The 20,034-nt window shown below is 34.8% G+C and overlaps 2 protein-coding genes across 3 annotated transcripts; one reads left to right on the top strand and one right to left on the bottom strand.

Moving 5' to 3' along the window:
• Positions 1 to 766: 766 nt before the first annotated feature.
• Positions 767 to 9,849, bottom strand: ca7 (carbonic anhydrase VII). 2 transcript variants are annotated; one of them, XM_065289585.2, is made up of 7 exons: positions 9,686 to 9,849; positions 7,311 to 7,508; positions 6,487 to 6,605; positions 5,925 to 6,020; positions 5,688 to 5,750; positions 4,565 to 4,720; positions 767 to 1,913 (listed from the first exon to the last, which is right to left on the bottom strand). In XM_065289585.2, the coding sequence occupies exons 1-7, from the start codon at positions 9,720 to 9,722 to the stop codon at positions 1,791 to 1,793; spliced, it is 792 nt and encodes a 263-aa protein (XP_065145657.1). In that variant the 5' UTR covers positions 9,723 to 9,849; the 3' UTR covers positions 767 to 1,790. The 2 variants fall into 2 exon arrangements, with proteins under 2 accessions (XP_065145657.1, XP_065145658.1); XM_065289586.2 differs by lacking the exon at positions 7,311 to 7,508 and having other exon boundaries at positions 9,686 to 9,848.
• A 3,112-nt stretch (positions 9,850 to 12,961) lies between these two features.
• Positions 12,962 to 19,836, top strand: nae1 (nedd8 activating enzyme E1 subunit 1). Its single transcript, XM_065289289.2, has 20 exons — positions 12,962 to 13,105; positions 13,465 to 13,568; positions 13,665 to 13,725; positions 13,886 to 13,916; positions 14,008 to 14,079; positions 14,225 to 14,304; positions 14,783 to 14,892; positions 15,427 to 15,536; positions 15,671 to 15,733; positions 15,831 to 15,894; positions 15,981 to 16,072; positions 16,169 to 16,228; positions 16,823 to 16,956; positions 17,907 to 17,982; positions 18,084 to 18,123; positions 18,309 to 18,395; positions 18,497 to 18,589; positions 18,973 to 19,087; positions 19,241 to 19,290; positions 19,398 to 19,836. Exons 1-20 carry the CDS (start codon positions 13,056 to 13,058, stop codon positions 19,505 to 19,507), a joined length of 1,602 nt encoding a protein of 533 aa, XP_065145361.1. The 5' UTR covers positions 12,962 to 13,055; the 3' UTR covers positions 19,508 to 19,836.
• The last annotated feature ends 198 nt before the right edge of the window (positions 19,837 to 20,034 follow it).

The following is a 20,034-nucleotide window of genomic DNA, read 5'->3' as shown; positions in this document are numbered from 1 at the left end:
GGATGCTTGTAGTATACATAATTTAAAAAACTGATTAAATATGGTGGCATTCAGTCTATCCAAGTTTAGCAAATTAGTAATTTACTTAGGTACTGTGCATGACAAATGGCAAAATTCAGAATGAGTTTAGTCGCTCCCTATGAGGATGCTATCAGGGTTTCTGGTCATGCAAAATTTTAAAGGATGTAAGGGCCCAACCGCAAATTTCCAGAGGGAGCAGTCTACGAAGAATGACATCACAATAACTGACACTATGCTTTACAACCAGATGTAATTCGTATTGCAATCAAAAGTTGTCCTTAATGTGAAAAGATGAATCTAAGCATAACAGTCACAGGGTTCAAATATGTAGAAGATGCTGAAAAGCAAAGACCTAGAAGATTTTTCTGAAGACCAGGGAACAGTTGAATGGCCCAGGACAAACAAACTATCACAAAACATAGAAACTGTCATTGATTGTCAGTAACTTCGTGCAGTATTAAGAATCAGGTATAGCTTAGGTAAACTTTTATCAAATGCAAGGACATTTATTAATACTATTTTTGGATTAAGTGTCCAAATTCTTATGTGCCACCATAAATCAATTAAAATATTAATATCTAATGTTTGTCACAAATGTTACTTTTATAATCCCATCATTTGGAAGTAGCCATGCCAAAAAGCTGGTTTTATCCGAAGATGTAGTCAACAACAAATAGATGAAAATAATTTTATTTACAAATATTTTGACATAAAAATCACATATAAAATTGTTGAATTTAAACAGTAAATGAAGAACCAGAGTTTCCTTACACTCTTAATGCAAGCCAGAGTCACTATTTTATACAATTACTTAAAATGTGAAGTGTAATCCATGAATCTTTTCAACCTTCACACAATATCCTCTTATTAGCTTTGTGTAGCTTATGTAGTTTTGTAAGGCTTCGCTGAAAACATATGGAGCATTTCTTTAGTCATTAACGTGAGTTTAGTCATGGATTTAGTCCAACAAAACCAACATGCAGCTGTCAGGGAAGATAACAGTAATGCCATCTATTCATATCATTGATACATCACAGTGTAGTCCTACAAGTTTTTATATGATGTCATTATGCAATTGTCAAGGCTTTGTTTCAAGAAAAGCCATCTGTTTTTGAACAGCTAAAATGATACCCTATCAAAGAAGTTATCAAAAGCCTTGAGATTAACAGGTTACATTTCAGGCTGCTGGATTTCTGACACTTTCCTACAGCTGCGAGAATCCAGACAGCAGTCAACTAATTTGACCAAATTATAGTCTGGACCCTTTGGAAGCACAAATATCACAGCAACAAGTATCTGTTGCACAAGCCCGATCAAGGTAGGATTTAAACATGTAGCAGATTGGATTCAAAGAGCTCAGTGTCAAAGTCAAACTGCATGCTTGAGGTCATCACCCAAAACGTAGGGTATAAGCACTGGACAAAGAGTTCCCATAACATTACATAACCATACTGCTATTATTCATGCAACTACATAAGAATACATACAACATATATAGATGTGGAAGAGAAAATGGTATAAAAACAACATTTACAAAAGATGTCATGGATGTCTTCCCAAGTGTTGTCATAAGTTTGAAATGTCTTTTTAAATCAAGCACAAGGTTGTTGATACAACTCATAGTGTTACTTGATGTTTCTGCACATACCTGATATTTCAAAAGCATACTTGATGTTTGATATGCACATTCAAGGAGGAACAGTATATAGTTTGATATCAATCTCTCAGAGCTGACTTTAGAACAGTTTCTGAAAATAGTGGATTGGGGCTTACTTAAAGGAGGCCCTTACTGTCCTGCCTTTAAGTGGCTGTGGTGGCCGAAAGTTGTTCTCCATGCGCTTTCGATTCTCCTCATCCTCGCCATTGAAACACAGTGTCCGGAACTTTCCCATCTATGTCCATACAGCATGTAAAAGAAAGCGTATAAATTGGCATTGTGATAAGCAATACAGCAACAACACAAAGAAAGAAGATACAAAAGAAGTGTTGTGAACTCACGCCAGATGGATGATTATATGATTGCAGGTACATTTGGTGTCCAAAGTAATTTTTCTGCTTTTGTAAATAGTTATATTTTTTAATATTTTTATAATTACTCACTGTCAATTATATAATCACTCAGATGTGACTGTCAACAAGCCAAACGGTTCACCATGTTTGAAGTACAACAAACCAAATGTATGGCAGCAATTTGTGGAGAGGGTTTTAGGTAATCCAGGACTAGGCCTTAGTTATATTAGGACATTTAGGTTTTTACTAATATACTTTATAAAAAGCAAAACTGGTGTGCATCTTTAGGCATTTTAGTCTAGGAATAGGATAAGCCTTGTCCAGGAAACCGCCCTTCAAGTTTTAAAATATGCTTATATCTTCTATATGTGAGCTTTAAAGGACATATATGCTTAAGGCTAACATATTTATAGAAAGCCGAAAACGTAAAGAAATATTCTATTTTCTTAAAAGAAAAATCCAGATAATTTACTCACCACCATGTCATCCAAAATGTTGATGTCTTTCTTTGTTCAGTCGAGAAGAAATTATGTTTTTTGAGGAAAACATTGCAGGATTTTTCTCATTTTAATGGACTTTAATAGACACCAACAATTAACACTTAACAGTTTTTTTCAACGGAGTTTCAAAGGACTCTTAAATGATCCCAAACGAGGCATAAGGGTCTTATCTAGCAAAACGATTGTCATTTTTGACAATAAAAATAACAAATGTACACTTTTAAAGCACAACTTCTTGTTTAAATCTGGTCGTGATGCGCCAACGTGACCCCACGCAATACGTCATGACGTCAAGAGGTCACAGAGGACGAATGCGAAACTCCGCCCCAGTGTTTACAAGTGTTGAGAACGAGGACTGTTCCTACGTTGTTGTATGTCAACTGATACTAATTAATGTTTTTGTGTCAGTTTATTGTTTACAATGTTCCGCAAATGTGCGTTTTATATATGTAACACGTGACCTCTCTACGTCACTACGCATTTACGTTAGGTCGTGCTGGACCGGATTTAGACGAGAAGTTGTGCTTTAAAAAAGTGTATATTTGTTATTTTTATTGTCAAAAATGACAATCGTTTTGCTAGATAAGACCCTTATGCCTTGTTTGGGATCGTTTATGGTCCTTTGAAACTCCGTTGAAAAACTGTTACGTGTTGAGTTAAGTGTTAACTGTTGGTGTCTATTAAAGTCCATTAAAATGAGAAAAATCATGCAATGTTTTCCTCAAAAAACATAATTTATTCTCGACTGAACAAAGAAAGACATCAACATTTTGGATGACATGGTGGCGAGGAAATTATCTGGATTTTTCTTTTAAGAAAATTGAATATTCCTTTAATACATAATAACATAATGAGTTAATCCACTCAGGATCATTCAGAAATTTCTATGTAAAAAAAAAAACAGACACTCAGACACACAAGCCATTCACCAAGAAACCAAAACGTTTACAGTAGGTTTCATGTTGGTAAAGCCTTAGTTATAACCTTGACAAAATACCTACATGTATGTGTTAATTCTGTCAGCATTTTAAAAAAATCATTCCTTAAAGTTGTGATGATATTTGTTTGTGTGATGTTTAACAGCCTTGCATCACTCCTAAACAGTCAATTAAAACTGAGCCACCTGACCATGCTCAGACAGTCTCTGTGAAGTACTGCAAACACCAAAATTAATTCAGACAACCATCACACAAATTTGATTGCATACCTTTTGTTTAGGGTTTAGAGGAATCCCCCAAAGGGGACAGGAGAGGTGACATCATTTCTGACCAGATTAGCCATCATCACCAGGATATTGGAATCTTGTGGACTGACCCTAATTTACATCACTACCCAAAAATTTAATTCAGTGGGATATCTTCCCACAACAATCTCCCTCCACAACCATTTATTTTCATAAACTGACAAAAACAGACAAGGTGATGACAAAAACAAGCCGGTAGGATTGAGCATGTTTTTTGTCAGACTGATCTCACAGAAAGTTGTGTAATAGTCAAGCAAAATTTAATTAATTAATTTGTGTCCATGGCATCAAATTCAGCTTTTTTCGTGCCCTAAGCAAAAATGACTTTTTTGTGTCAGTCGCAAAAATTTCTTTTTCATTTAGTTTCTTTTTATGTATTGTTTTCTCTTTGTTATTCCCATTTTCTTACCATTGTTGCTTGGGGTTAAAATAACTTTGTTACATTTTTAGACATCCTAACCCAAACCCCAACCCAAGCGAGAATAGTTTTAAAAGTGGAAAAACAACATGTACAAACCAATACATGATTAAAATAGATCCCAACCCAGACCGCAAATCTAATCCCCACCCCAAGCGACAAAGAAAGTCGTGCCGCAGACACGAAACCATTTATAGAAATTCATGCGGGTGACACGAAAAAGACATTCGTGCTCAAGGCACGAAAAAAGCTGAATTTCGTGCCATGGACACATATAAATTAATTACATTTTTTGTGACTATAACACGACTTTTACATGAGATCATGTTGGTTTTTGTCTATCATTAAATATAAAACATGAAAGCAGCCCACCTGTTTCTCTGACACAAAAATAGGATCTTTCAGAACAATCCATGTGACGCTCTCAAGTAATGGAGGAGTGGTTAGAGACCCTGGGTATGTCCAATAATCCAATCTGAGAGGCAGGAGACACTTTGGGTTAAAGCCCTTAAAATCAGCAACAGTTTCCTACAAGGGAAAACAAGTAAATCTGTCAATGTACTGATGTGTCTGATCTATAACAACCTATACTGTATGTTATTCTTTTTGTATGGACTTTATCCATCTCCCCAGATTGAGGAACTTTTGTTGCCTTTTACCTGCTGTCATTGAAGAAAAAAAAGTAGGAATTTATGAAAGAAATACACTGAAGAATATTTATGTTTGAAATAGACTTCACTAATAAACCAACTGAAAGGTGAAAATATTTTGTTACACCAAATGCATATAAGGGGCAGTATCCTGGACAGAGTTTAGATTAATCCAGGACTAGGCCTTAGTTATGTTAGGGCATTTAAGTCGTTTTTACAAACATACCTTACAAAAAAACATTACTGATGTGCATCTTGAGACAAAACGATGGCACTGATAAACTGATACATCAGTGCAATGTTTTTAAATCAAGGCAACTCAAGCATGCATTTAGTCTGGGACAATGATATGCCTGGAACCATCCCAAAGGGTCTGAATCGGTCAGCCTGCACATACGACCCCCCCCCCCCCAATTGTGAATCTCGCCGGCCTTCAATATTAGACATCTAGATTAACTTGTAATCATTCCTTTCCTCTCCATCCCCTCCATATTCATCTTTAAATTTCTTACAATAAAGATAAATCTCATAAAATGATGGTGTGGCATGATTCTTGCTTGTGAATAAAATTCAAAATCAGTAGTACTCCAGATTCAAATGAACACCTCTTACTTTTCATAGAAACAAACTACCTAACATGTTTCAAAACCATTTTTTTAAACTCTCATGCAAAGAGGTAGTGGTGTCCTTCCACATTAAAATTAATGCAAAACAGGAATTAAAGTACCACAGCTATTTGCATATTCATTTGGCATGCTACTTAAAAACCTTAATCGTTTTCCATCCTTAAAAAGCTCACAATGTTTTCCTCAGGTTACATACATTTGTAGTCAAAATAAACATACCTTGAATTTTATCATGTACATAGCATCTGTTATTTGATGAAGACCGTTGTGCTCAGCACCTATCTGAGACAAAAGATTTACCAAGAGGAATTATACAACAGGCACAATACGTAGCAAATGTGCATGAGTCATAGTATTTTAAAATATGTTTTGTCTATAAACATGACTTTTGTGTAAAGTTTGCCTTTCTGCGCTTCAAATAAGATGTTTAGCCAAGTAAATTAGGCGAACACTAACATCCAGAAAGATACCAAGTACAGCCAGACCATCAGGCGCTTGGGCAGCCTCACCAAAAGTTTTGTACTTCACCGCATTCCAGTGAACCAGATGGAGCTGAAGCGAAATGGTAAAAAATTATGATCAGAACTTCAGAAAAAAAATGCAGAGACTGTGCACATGTACATATTCACACATGTACATGTGCAGTACAAGTAAAAAGTTTGGAAAAAAAAACAATCTTTTTTACTCATTTATATGCTTCCATATCATAGAGTAATAGTTCATCATTATGAAATACCACAAATGTAAGTAAATGAATTGTGTGTGACTAAAAATAAATTAAAACTAAAATTTTAGTTTTCTAATTCACAAAATTATTTGTTTATATGTTTAGCACAACTTTATGTATACAAAATAATTTTAAACATTTAAACATACACCTTTAGATTAAAAGATTTGTAAGATCATGGGAAACATGGGAAGTTAAGTTTTTTTTCCAACTTTTGACCAGTACTGTACATATATACCCACACTCAGAGCAGAAAAGGATTCAGTCACTGTCAATTTTCTGCACCCTTACCTCTGAAGGATAGATTTTCCCACTAACTGTATGCTCAGAGCCAGCGCAATCCTTGCTACCCCAGTGGAAATGAAATTGTTTAAGTCGGTACATGTTGTCAAGAGGACCTCCCTGGATTACTAAAAGAGAAAGAAAAGTGCAATCCTAGAGCGTCTTCATTTCTACAAGCTCTGAAATATAACTAGCCTGTAAAACAAACACACAGTTTTATGTTGTTTTTTACGTCGGACAATCTTAAAGTGCAAAGATGTGAACTTTTCATACTACCATGAGGCATTTAAATTATAACCTGGCTGATGTATATTGGCTCTTTCATGTTTTTTATATGAAGTAGAAAAAAAATTACATTTACATATACGATATAAAATGGTAAGTGATAAGTGTTTTGATCAGTTTCAAAACATGCACCAATTTTAGAATGGAGACCATTTTGGCATTTTGTGCTCATGCATTTCAAATGGCAAAACAGTGTTAGCAAAACTAAGGTACAAAAAATATATACAGTATATATACAGCCTACAGTAACAGAGAGAGAGAAAAAGAGAGAGAGAGAGAGATTTCAATTTCAATAAAATGTTATTTAAAAACAAATGCATTTGGTAATAAATTTAATTTTTACAAATACATTCAAAAGTGAAATGAGATTTTAGAAAAATCTTATTCACAAATGGTTAAAGGCATGTAAAAAAATGAGTTGCTTCATTCACTGTCAATAGTAATTGTTTTGTAAAGGTGGTTTAACCAAAGCTCCGGCCCTGATGTTTAGTGTAATTTCTTGTCAGCATAACCCGAATCTGTGATAATGTTTCATCACTGATACCAACCTGATCTGTCATCTACGTCAATAAACTCCACTACCAAAGAATGGCCATTGTTTGAAATGTTGATTGAAGTGCAGTTTTCGTAAAACAATGAGATAGGTGACAGTGTAGCATCATAAACTGCACTGCCCGGAACAATATCAATAGGTGATTGTCGGTTCCCCTGGGCAATGGGATAGGCTTTGTGCCACACAGCTGGACCTAAAAACATATGTAAAAAGAAATTTATAGACACAATATAACAATTTTCACATTACGGAATGTCTAGGAATTGAATAACTTTTATTGAAAACTTGCATTCATTTTAAATTCTTACTTTTTATTGAAATTGCTTTACTTCCCTGATATTTTTTTCATCTTTACACAAAGTGCAATTAGCATACATTGTTGGCAAACGCTATTTACATTAGCTATAAAATTGAAAACAGACAACATGCAAAAATCAATGGCTTGAGTAGCGCATGCTGACGAGCGTGTGACTCATAAATCCAGTGTTGCCAGATACAGCTGATGATTTCCAGCCTAAAAGTTTTCCAAAACCTGTCGAAATGCACAAAAACCCACTCCAAATGTTTGATCAACAATTAGTTCAGTATTTAAACTACCACTAAACTACTACTATTACAACACCATGCTACAAGAACAAACACCAGCAGCAGTCAATTCCCACAAACATTTACTGACAGCATGAGTTTAATGCAGCAGATCATTATTTTATGTAATGTGCACTTCATGCTGCCGTGGCTTCCAGCAATTGCCTTATTACATGCAAATTTAAAATACAGTGCACAATTGCAGAAAATCATTTTTTAATCATTAAGTTATTGTCCGTGACCCATAGAAATGCAACACAGCTAACATGATGTAAGTACCTTTCCTAATACTTTTCCAAAATCAAGCACTTGGCAGGTGTCAACTGGCACGACAATATAGGCTACTTAATTTTTCATTAAACATGTAGTTACAGTTCAGCATGAAAGTTTATCAGTGGTGCGTGAGATGGAGGATAGGCTTGATGTAAAAGAGATCTTACCTTTAAATGCAAAACAGGCACAGCCTGGCGGTGGTAACTTAATAGGATTGCACAGCACTGGAAGTATGCACACTTGGGTTTCATTTACCTACTGTATTTAACTGTATAAACCCGCCAAACCGATCTCAAACCAATTTTTATCCACACAATCAAATTCAAAAGCGCCCAATTGCGTGAATCTAGCATTTGATGCAATGTCACTGGTTCGAATCAGCCTTTTGCTGACCTCGCTCTTCTCCATTTTCCTATCACATATTAAGTTTATTCAACTAAGTTCGGGAGGAGCATGGTCATGTAATCCAACTAATCAGCACAAAGAGATGTCTATAAATAGCCATCCCTCAATGCTGTCCTGTGACAGTTTTTGCAGCATCCCTCCTCCACCCAATCGCCTCACTCTCAGCCGGTACATCTATCCCAGTAAAGAGCATAAGAGAAAATGTTTTATCTCATTCCCCATCTCTAATGATTACATATTAATGCAAAGTCATGAAATCAGAAATCACATTAAAAGGCATTTATTTTCAATGTGTGAAAATGTTTAAAACATGGAAATAAAGTCCGCCTGCACTGAATAAAAAGATTCATTCATTTACTCAATGTTTTAAGATAAGTGGTCGCAATCAATTTATCTAAGCTACGTTTAAACAAAAAATTTTAGAAAAACAAAACAAAAACTTTTGTTTAAATGTAGCTTAAATAAATTGATTGCAACCACTTACCTTAAAAAAAAATAAGTAAATTGAATGAATCATTATTTCAGTGTGTTTCCAATGTTATTATTGCATCCTGTTAATCTAAAAACATACTAAGGGTGCAGATGTATCTGCAAATATAAAGTATAGATAGCATACACTTTAAAAAGAAAAATTATTTATTGAATAAAACTTATTTTTACGTATTGTAAATAGCATAAGCTGATAAAATGCTGATATTGTCAGCTAGTATAAATAATCTTTATTTTCACTTGGTGTAAATAGCATCTATAAGAAAATACCTACTCTATTTGCACTTAATGTAAACAGCCCCTGTCTTAAATTATAAGGCTTCATTCTGATTTTGGACCCCATAGTATTAGAGTACCAATCATTTTTCAATTATGCAATTCATAGCAGAAATTCTGACATCATACTTTCAAACTCACATAAAAACTGGTTACGTTTAAACATCTATGCCTTTAAAAAGATAACCAGGCTAATCTCGTATTAACAAATATCCTGACAATACAGTAAGCAGACTAGTGAAACAGTGTGAATGTAACTACACATGACATATTAAATAATAATATAAATAAATAAACAAAGAGCATTCCTTAAAAAGTTCAACTCAGATTCCATAGACCTACCATTGACGTCATCATATCCCCAGTGGTAACCATTCATTGCGCTCCTTTTACTCTGGCAGATGAAAAGATGTTGGAAAGCACGGGAAAAGCTCCTGCGCGCGAGTGTTTAACTAGACTAGAAAGAAAGGTGTGTGTGAATAGACGCTAATGACAGAGATAACAGGTGAAATGAATCGTGCTGTGACTGATTGACATGTGAGCTGATCCACTCATGTCCCGCCCCCTCTAAAGCCGATTTCGCAAGACACACGATACCTGGGTGACGATTGAGACGATGTCATGATGTGTTGAATATTTAAATACAAGATATTTAAATATTCTACTATTTTAATGGGTACTAAGGGCTTTGTATAGCAACGCATAACAGAACTTAAGTGAACACTGAAGCATTTAAGCGTTAAGGTATAGTTCACCCAAAAATTAAAATTCGGTCATTATTTACTCACCCTCATGTAGGTATGTGACAAAATGACGTAATACGCACGAGCGCTTTGTTTCCACGGCTGTGTTCCCAGCAGGTATTCAGAGGCACAAATATTACGCCATACGCGTTGGTGACTTAGGAAATCTGTCATATCTTTGCTTTTGAATACCTCTAAAGCCCATACATAAATTACTTCCTCACGTTGATTCTCACGTTCGAATTTCCAAGATCGCTGTCGTAAGAAGAAAGTTATAAGCGAAGCAAAATTTCTCTCGTGTTTGGCATTGAAATCCTCTATGAAGGCGAGTATTTTTTTTTTGTTTCAAACCAAATACTTTTGATAGAATATACATTAAACTTGAATTAGGTGAAGTTTGGGATTGATTGTAACATTCGCATGTGCTTTTTTAAGATCCGCAAGTGACGTAGTTTTCAAAAGCAGAATCGCCCAATCATATTGACTTCCAAAACTTCTCAGTTTTCATCAATCCGTGCAGTATTTTTCAAAATAATCATACAGAACGAAGGAATAGAATCTCTAGATTACATTATTGGCATAATTTTGTCAAACATATAAATAAATACATGCATGCAACATGCATGCATTTATTGATTTATTAATGATAATCATCAGTTAATGTATTAATATCTGACCATTTAAATTGCTCGCCAGCATTATTAGTCAATTAAGAAATATTAAAGAAACAATAAACTGTTTCTTTAATATATAAAAATATAGCTTTTGAGAGGGCTTTGATTTCATATGGAAAGATATGCGTGGATTGATGCTCTCGGATTCATTAATTAGTGGTTAATCAAAAATAATAACATTTTTATATATATCTTTTAAAAATATGTCATCTTAATCTTGTTGGGCTTTAAATTACCTACAATGTGGTGTTTGAATTATGCAAATAGACCAAGAAATGAGGAAGTTATGATATTTTAAAGTGTTTGGTCAAGCGGAAGAGGTCACAGTTTTTCATAGTTTTATAGTACAAAAATGCCCCCTAATTTTCGAGTTAAAAAATTCCATAACTTTCTTAATAATTATCCGATTTTAATAATTTAAAAAAAATGTTAAAGTTCTTTTTATTATCTATTATAATTATATATGAATTTTCTAGTATTTAAATTTTTTGTCACATACCTACCTCATGTTGTTACAAACCTGTATAGATTTCTTTGTTTTGATGAACATAAAGGAAGATATTTTGAGAAATGTTTGTAACCAAACCGTTCGTAGACCCCATTCACCATAGTAGGAAAAAAGAACCCCATGATTAGTGTATTTAGTGAAACTGAAGCAGGCTTTTATACCCTAATTCCTTCTAGTGGTCTGTAGCCTGTCACACAAAATGTTATTACAGCACTGAATCTGTTTACAGAGATAAATAGAATTTGTTTTAGAAATTTAAACAAGAAAATCAGCAGTATAGCGTTGGCAACCGGTGACTTCTTTTTTCGAGGGCGCTCGATGTGAAGTTCGTCACAACATGTATAGCCCGTCATGTGTGTGGTTCATAATTTCAAAATATGTGTTCTGCGGGTCGAGTGATCCTACTGTATGCGCATCACGTGTCTTGTCAAAATAAGTGCCTGTTGCAGACGCGTCTTTGATAGAAGAGAAGCTCACGTTTGCCAGATACTAGCATATTCTCATGCGTAATTAAAGTTTACTGTTATCTTGCATGTATTTTGTGAACGTGAGCGTCTCTTTTATCATAAAACTTATTTTGACAAAACACGTGATGCACATGGTTTACATTACGCAACAAACACATATTTTGAAAACGCAAGCAACACACATGACACCGAACACATATTTTGAATTTGCGCCCCTCGTATGAGCAGTCACCAGCCGCCGCAGTATAGTGAAAACAATAGCACAGTGCAACAGAAATGTACAGTGCAGATGCATAACAGATACAAAAGATGTGTGGTATAGTAGAGATAGTTAAAGATACGTCAGTGTGTTATTATAACAAAGTAATATTGCTGGATCAGTACCAACCCATAACAGTCCATATAGGGCTTTAAGGAGGTGGACAGCTTCCGATAGGAAACTGTAATTATTAAAAAATATTTAAATAAATCTCCATCATCTGCCGCAGGGAGGTGATGCCCAGACAGATCTGAAGAATTCTTGTGAGTCGTATTTGTGGCTTAAACCTTTATCATAAATGGTAGATTGCAGCTAGTGATCTCAGACTAGACAAATTTTAACAAATGGTGCTTTGGCAAGGTAATTCCACACAATGGGTCATCCAAAGATTATTTTTTTAATATATTATTTTTATACTTATTTACCAAACAGCTTTATTGTTAAACACAATTGCGTTTCTCATGTCATAGTTCCCACATGAATATTGGAGTGAGTATATGATTTGATTTTGCCCACTATGTTTTGACCTTTGAAGGTGTTCCTATATTTTGCACATTATTTAGCACATTATGCTTATTTCTTATTTCCTCTATTTTGCACATTCCACTTCTCATTGTTGTCCCAGTTTAATGCATATATAAACTATAATATTCTGTGAACATTCTAGATTACTAATTTTATTTACATCTTACATCTTTTTATTGTTATTTTATATTTATTGGTCCTCTTATTCTAACAGTCTTGAACATTTCACTCCAAGTTGTATCCTTAATTCTGTGTTATAACTGCGAGTTGATTTATTTTTATTTTTATATTTGTATTAGATGCAATGGTTAACAATAAAACGTTAATATTGTTAACACAGATTAAGCATTTATTTTAATGTGGAAATAATTCTGTAGGTAAACCTCTCAGGTTTGATTTTCAAGAGTCTCGTTGGCGCTCTCTAGGGGCCAAACAGAGCATTAGCACTTTAGTCAGAATTGAATCTGCCACTGTCAATGTCAAAATAGCGAAACAGTGGCGTGCCGGTAGGATAAAGCTGCTGTAGACAGAGGACCATGACAGACCATAAAACAGTTAAAGAGCAAAAATATGATCGACAACTCAGGTACATCTCTATCGGGTTTTCTGAACACAGTACAAGGCGTTATACGTGCACAATGATTATCTTTTAGCACTAGCTTCAACCTTTGGTTTTACATTAGCGCTTGAATACACATAGGCCCAACGTGATTATCAAATGATGTATTTTAATATGGAGAGCTGGACATTTCATCACGACTTATCTAAATGAATTGCATTAACGTTATGTGTTTTTTTACTAAATACTAAATGTTGTAATTTAGCCCGATAACAAAGTGAAATGGATAGGAAAACGCTAGTGATTTGTTGTTATGTTGATCTGTCCTCTGTATTTTATTATTACGTATATGGTATATTCTGGCCTTTTTATGGTTAATGTTTTAGGTTGTGGGGTGATCATGGACAGGAAACTCTTGAAAATGCCCATGTGTGTCTCATCAATGCCACAGCAACTGGCACTGAAATACTCAAAAACCTTGTGCTTCCAGGTAAATGTCACACTTTACACCTCAAATCATAATAATGACATAAATCTGTATGAGTTACTAAATTACCTCATACCTTGTTTATTCTCTCTTTCACAGGCATTGGAGCCTTCACCATAGTTGATGGACACAAAGTGTCAGGGGAGGATGTTGGAAACAAGTATGTCTCTTAGCACTTATTCTTGAGTGACTCGTTCTTAACCAGTTATGCTTAACAGATTTTTTATTTAAAGAAACTAAATCAGTATACTGATAACCATGTTTTTAATAAATTATACCGTCATGTGTACACTTAATTATGCTTTGGCTTTCTACTGCAGCTTCTTCCTCAGCAACAACAGTATTGGAAAGGTAAACAATGCTGGTTGTTTAATAAATCAGAGATTAAAATAATCCCAGAACCGAATGTGACCCTCAGATTCATGTTTTGGTTACTTTGCAGAACAGAGCTCAAGCTGCGAATGAACTTCTACAGGAGCTTAATAGTGATGTGTCTGGAAACTTTGTAGAAGAGGTCAGACTTCTAAAAAATATTGTTTGTGTTAAAACTTAATGTTGTTTACAATAAATATAACAATGTTTTATTCAGATGCGTGATTGGTTGTCTGCTCTGTTATAATGTTCTTATATATTTTAATTCATTTTATGTTCATTTTTAGACTCCTGATAAACTTTTGGACAATGACCCTGAGTTTTTTCACAGATTCAGTCTAGTAATTGGTGTGCAACTTTCAGAAAGGTAATAATGCTACTACTAATAATAATAATAATAAATAAACAAACTGTGTTTACCTGGACCACAAATCCAGTCATAAGTAGCATGGATATATTTGTAGCAATAGCAAAAAAAGTCAAAATTATCTCTTTTTTAATGCCAAAAATCATTATGATATTAAGTAAAAAGGACTTAGTTTGGACAACTTTAAATGCGATTTTCTCATTTTAATTTTGCACCCTCAGATTCCAGATTTTCAAATAATTGTATCTTGGCCAAATATTGTCCTAACAAATCATAAATTAATGGAACACTTTTTTTATTTAGATTTTAGATAATGTATAAATCTCAATTTCAAAAACTTGAATCTTGTGACTGTTTTTGTGGTGCATGGTCACATTTGTGAAAAAAAGCTAATATTTGATGGATTTGATAGTGTAATTATGGTGGTTCGTCAAAGGTGGCATATTTTCATGCATTTATTTTGTCGTTATCTTAACAGCACATGTTTAAGGTTGGCCGTTGTGTTATGGGAGGTGGGTGTGCCATTCCTTGTATGTAGAACATATGGACTTATTGGTTATATGAGGCTTGCTGTTAAGGAACACACAGGTAAACTAAAACTCATGAAATACTAAAGATTTTACAGCCTAATAATACAGGGCTTCCTTAAAAATTACTAGTCGGCTGTTCTATTACATAACCCTTCTCCCTAGTCATCTTTTTTAAAAATGTGTAGTCTTACACATCCCCACACTTTATATACTAGGATCCTATGTTTAAAGGAGCATTTCACCCGTAGAAAAATTTATCTTTATTGCAAGTGCGTCATATTTGTGGTCGAAATGTAACATACATTTAGAATTTGGTGCCTATTTGGCTGAGAAAAGGGGTGTTTGTAGGCTCACCCCCTCAACAAAGATATTGGACTTCCTTCTTTCAATGATGCAAAATGATGATTTTTACATCATTGAAAGAAGGAAGTGCAACACTGAAATCTGTATTTCTCTTTTCTTAGCGGCAACAGAGGAAATGATGCATGACCATTCAAAAACATGACTGGGGTTTTAACTATACAAAGCTGTATGCAAATGGGTGAAGTCTCCCTTTAAAAGTTAAAGGGCCTGTTTTTGATTTCTGCTGTAGTGGTTGAGTCTCATCCAGACAATGCGTTAGAGGACCTAAGGCTGGACCACCCATTCACAGAGCTCAAAGCCCATTTAGAGACCTATGACCTGGACAACATGAATAAGAAGGTAAGATTAAAGATGTTGATGATAACCAAGATAAGAAATTTCTTTCCTTATAAGTTTCCTTAAAAGATGGCTCATGCGTTGTGGTGCATATTTAAATTGTTCACAGTTGAAGTCTGCTTTTTTTTCAAATTTAGGATCACAGCCATACACCCTGGATCATTATTATTGCCAAATACTTGGAAAAATGGTATAGTGAGGTAATTTTTGACATGTTTTTTACAATATGTGCTTTTTGAGCATAAGACCTCACAAATGTCACTGCTTCTAACCATATTAATATTTTCTCTGATCCAGCACAACTCTCAGTTACCAAAGAATTATAAGGAGAAGGAAGCTTTCAGACAACTTCTCAGAGAAGGTCATACCTTGTTTTTAATCATATTTTCATATATATGACATCATTTCAACTCACGTCTGTTTTGGGGCTTTCCTTTGTTTTCTCAGGAATCCTAAAGAATGAGAGGGGGACACCTGAGGATGAGGAGAACTTTGAGGAGGCCATCAAGAATGTGAACACCGCTTTGAACCCAACCAAGGTAAATCTCCTCATCCTAGAGGTGTTGTCTCTTATGGGTTTTTTTGTGTGTGTGGGTTTAATACATATAGACCTTTTATTTTTCATCCTAATGTAGATCTCAAGCACTGTTGAGGACATTTTTAACGCTGAGCAGTGTGAAAACATTACCTCACAGGTATGAAGCATCCTATTTGCACTTCTTATCATATATGGGAAACATCAGCAGTGCTATATTAAGGGGGCTCCGATTGATCGGGCACCAATCATTATCGGCCAATATACATTTAGTGAAGTTGTATTATTTTTATTATGCCACATAATAAACATATTTGGGTTTAAAAAGAACCTATGATCGGTATCGGTTGATACTGCTACCGGTGATCGGCCCCAAAAAATCCTGATGGAGGACCCTTGCCCTATATGCAGCATTTTATATCGTACACTGTGTGAAAAATTCTTAGCTAGCTTACATTTTTTTGTTGTTGTTGAATCAACTACAAGTCATATGAACTTACTATTATTTATCTTGACTAGAGATGAGTTGTCATAACTACAGATGAGTTGTTATAACTTATAATATGAAGTTGACTTTTTTTCAAATATATTTTATAAATTATAACAACTCATCTCCTGTCAAGATAAATAATAGTAGTCAGCAAAGATTTTTTTACAGTGTAGTTATTTATTGGCAGCAGCCTTTATGTCATTTAGATATTGTACACAACGATGGTGCCTTTTTAAATGCTATGTTTTTTTATGTGTTAAATAGAGCCCGTCCTTCTGGGTGATGGCACATGGAGTTCGAGACTTTGTTCGAAATGAGGGAAACGGTAGCCTGCCTGTGCGAGGAACCGTCCCGGACATGATTGCTGATTCTGACAAATTTATCAAGTTACAAAACGTGTACGTTTTCAAACTGCAGTCCATTTCAAATCGAGTCAGGAAAGCTTTGGTTGTAATGCATTGGTGAATTGGTATTGTGGTCACTAAAGCGACATACACTTAGTGATGGGAGAAACGAAGCTTTTCAAAGCTTCGAATCAATTGAACCAATTGCTTCGAAAATTGATTCAGTTTTTCGAAGAAGTTCGAAACAGCACACACGCTGGCGACCCCTGCTGGTCAAAATAGTGTAAAGCAGATATGGCCAAACATTTTAGACTTTTTTTTACAAAATAATAGCAAGATTTTTATTAAAATATGTTTTAAAAAATTATTTAACTTAATTAAGACATAGTTAAAAGTGTATTATGTGTTTTTTGTTTTATTTAGGGCAAACAAATCATTAAAACTAACTACCCTTTTAATTATGCAAATTTTTGTCATTAAATCTGTCTATAAACAATAAATAGACAAAATGGCAGTGTAATTAGTCAGAAGGATAAATGTTTTATGAACTTTTATAATAAATCTGACCCGAGTTCACCGAAACATATTAAGCACTGGTCATGTGATCAACTCCCCCTAGTGGTGAATCGTCGGATTTTCGAAACGTTTCGAAACAGTTATGACGTAATGAAGCCTCGTTTGCTAAAATCACGTGACTTGGGCCAGTTTGAAACACGCTCCGAACCACTGACTCGAAACAAAAGATTCGTAAATGTTTCGAAGCCTCATGAAGCTTCGAAAACGACCATCACTACATACACTTAAGCACAAAATGATGGGTCATATAACTCATGACAAATGGCTATTGTTCAGATGATCGCCTTAGGTTAATGTTAATGGCAGAACATTATGTGTTATGTATATGTCTGTCTATTTTCTTGCATGAGATAATCTGTTGATACACTTGCTTGAAACAATTATTTTAAAGTAGTAAAATGGCATTTATTTGACATTTTTAATTTCAGCTATAGAGAGAAAGCAATGAAAGATGCTGCAGTTGTGTCCAAACATGTTGAATCACTTTTACAGTCAGTTGGAAAGGTAAATATTTAATCAACATTTTGATTTGTAATCAATAACAGTTTGGGTTGCATTTGATATTACCAAATACTAATAATTACATTGTTTGTTTTTTCTCAAAGCCTCCAGAGAGCATCTCTGAACAAGAAATAAAGCTCTTCTGTGAGTATTGCTTGACCAGCATACATACGACTACATAAACGAATTAACTATTCTAACAAATGTGACAAAAAAAGTGTCTAATGAATATATTTGGATTCATTTGTGATATCAGTTATAAAAATACATTGCTCCACTGCATATAAATGTCTAGTAATGGCAACCCTACGGCATTTTGTACCCCACAGGTAAGAATTCAGCTTTCCTAAGGGTGGTGCAGTGCAGGTCTCTGTCTGAGGAGTACAGTGTGGACACTTTTAGTAAAGATGAAATCAGTAAGGTCTCTCTGTGGATGCCTTTGGTTTACGTCAGAATGTTTATATATTTTCATAAGTGTGTAGTGGATGTGGTTCAGTTGTTATTTCTTCCTCCACAGCGTCCTGCATGGACAGCCCTGACAATGAGATGGTCCTCTACCTCATGCTTCGCTCAGTCGAACGCTTCTATCAACAACACTCACGTTACCCAGGTCAGAAGATTTGGTATTGATATGTATATGAATGTACCAAAAATAACTTGCTTTTTTGTAAAGATGCCATGTAAAAACCTTTTATTCTGGCACATTGGCAAATAACCTTTTTAACTGTTACTTATTTTGCACTTCTTGTCAAATACCTTTAAATTTACACTTTATGATTACTTTTATACTTTGTCTTATTTTGTTGTATACAAAGCTGTACATTGACAAAATAGTTTTTCATCTAAATTTTAAAAGTCAATCATTAAAAAAAATTTCCATGGTGTATATTTTAAAATACTGTGGTATTACCATAATACAGCCATGGTTGCTATTTGTAAATGTACTATATGTAAACATGCATTATGAACTGTTACACATGCTGTTTTTTTCAGGTGTCTACAATTACCAGGTTGAAGAAGACATCAATAAACTCAAGTTGTGTGTAAACGGTCTACTACAGGAGTACAGTCTGAATGTCAATGTGAAAGATGACTACATCCATGAGTTGTAAGTTTTAGCCTTATGTGTACTTGATGAATATTTTTCCAGAAATGTGTTTAACAACATTGACAGTAATGAAGCACAAGTTCCCCAGTTTTCCCAGTATCCCTGTTTATAATTCATCGGTTAACGTCTAAATGTTATTTCTGTGTCCTACAGCTGTCGTTACGGAGCTGCCGAGCCACACACAGTAGCAGCTTTTTTGGGAGGTGTGTATAAACATGGTTTTACAAGACTCATAATGCATGTGGTGGCCACCTTAGCTTAAACGGATTATTGTGACTCTCAAGTAAACTGTCTTGTGGTCTTTTTACAGGATCAGCTGCTCAAGAAGCCATCAAAATCATCACACATCAGTTTGTACCTTTCAACAACACGTTCATCTATAACGCCATGGCACAGACTTCTGCTACTTTTCAGCTGTAGAACAATCTTCTCTTCTCCATCACTTTTTCATTCCTTTATCAAAGTGTTGAATGAGCAAAATCATAGATTTTTGGGGGGATGGTTTTGCTCTTTAGCCTGTCGCACACCAGACAAGACCTGTTGCGTTTTTTCTATGTTATTGCACACTAGAGTCACAGCAGAGCACTGTGGACGGATGCTGCCAGTGTGTGTTACTCACAAAAAATAATGTGTTCGAATTTAAATATGTGGCGTGATGCGGCGCTGCACTTCTTGCCAAGTGTTCGCCCCCCTTTTGACAATACCAGAATTGATGCTGCATATTGAATAAACAATATGTTTCAAATGCTCTTGTGTGGCTTACGTCTGCTCTGTTTTTGTGAATGAAAAGGCTCAGAAGAGAAATCAAATGCTTTTGTCACCAGTAGAGTGGTTTAAATGTTTAAAGGTCACGTTCCTTCTGATCCCACTTTTTAAACCCTAGTCAGTGTGTAATGTTGCTATAATAGCATAAATAATACCTGTAAAATGATAAAGCTCAAAGTTTG

The sequence above is a fragment of the Paramisgurnus dabryanus genome, chromosome 2, assembly GCF_030506205.2.
Source record: "Paramisgurnus dabryanus chromosome 2, PD_genome_1.1, whole genome shotgun sequence".
NCBI classification, from domain to species: domain Eukaryota; kingdom Metazoa; phylum Chordata; class Actinopteri; order Cypriniformes; family Cobitidae; genus Paramisgurnus; species Paramisgurnus dabryanus.
The sequence above is the reverse complement of the archived record's forward strand: the minus strand, read 5'-3'. Positions and strand labels throughout refer to the sequence as shown.

Bases quoted from the DNA above. Each gene is read 5' to 3' on its own strand.
- nae1 (XM_065289289.2), top strand. From the start codon at position 13,056: ATGACAGACCATAAAACAGTTAAAGAGCAAAAATATGATCGACAACTC. The intron at 15,734-15,830 runs GTAATTTTTGAC...TCTCTGATCCAG, and splicing joins TGGAAAAATGGTATAGTGAG to CACAACTCTCAGTTACCAAA. The intron at 18,590-18,972 runs GTCAGAAGATTT...TGTTTTTTTCAG, and splicing joins ACAACACTCACGTTACCCAG to GTGTCTACAATTACCAGGTT.
- ca7 (XM_065289585.2), bottom strand. From the start codon at position 9,722: ATGAATGGTTACCACTGGGGATATGATGACGTCAATG. The intron at 5,751-5,924 runs GTTAGTGTTCGC...CTTTTGTCTCAG, and splicing joins TACTTGGTATCTTTCTGGAT to ATAGGTGCTGAGCACAACGG. The intron at 4,721-5,687 runs GTATGTTTATTT...TTTCCCTTGTAG, and splicing joins TGTACATGATAAAATTCAAG to GAAACTGTTGCTGATTTTAA.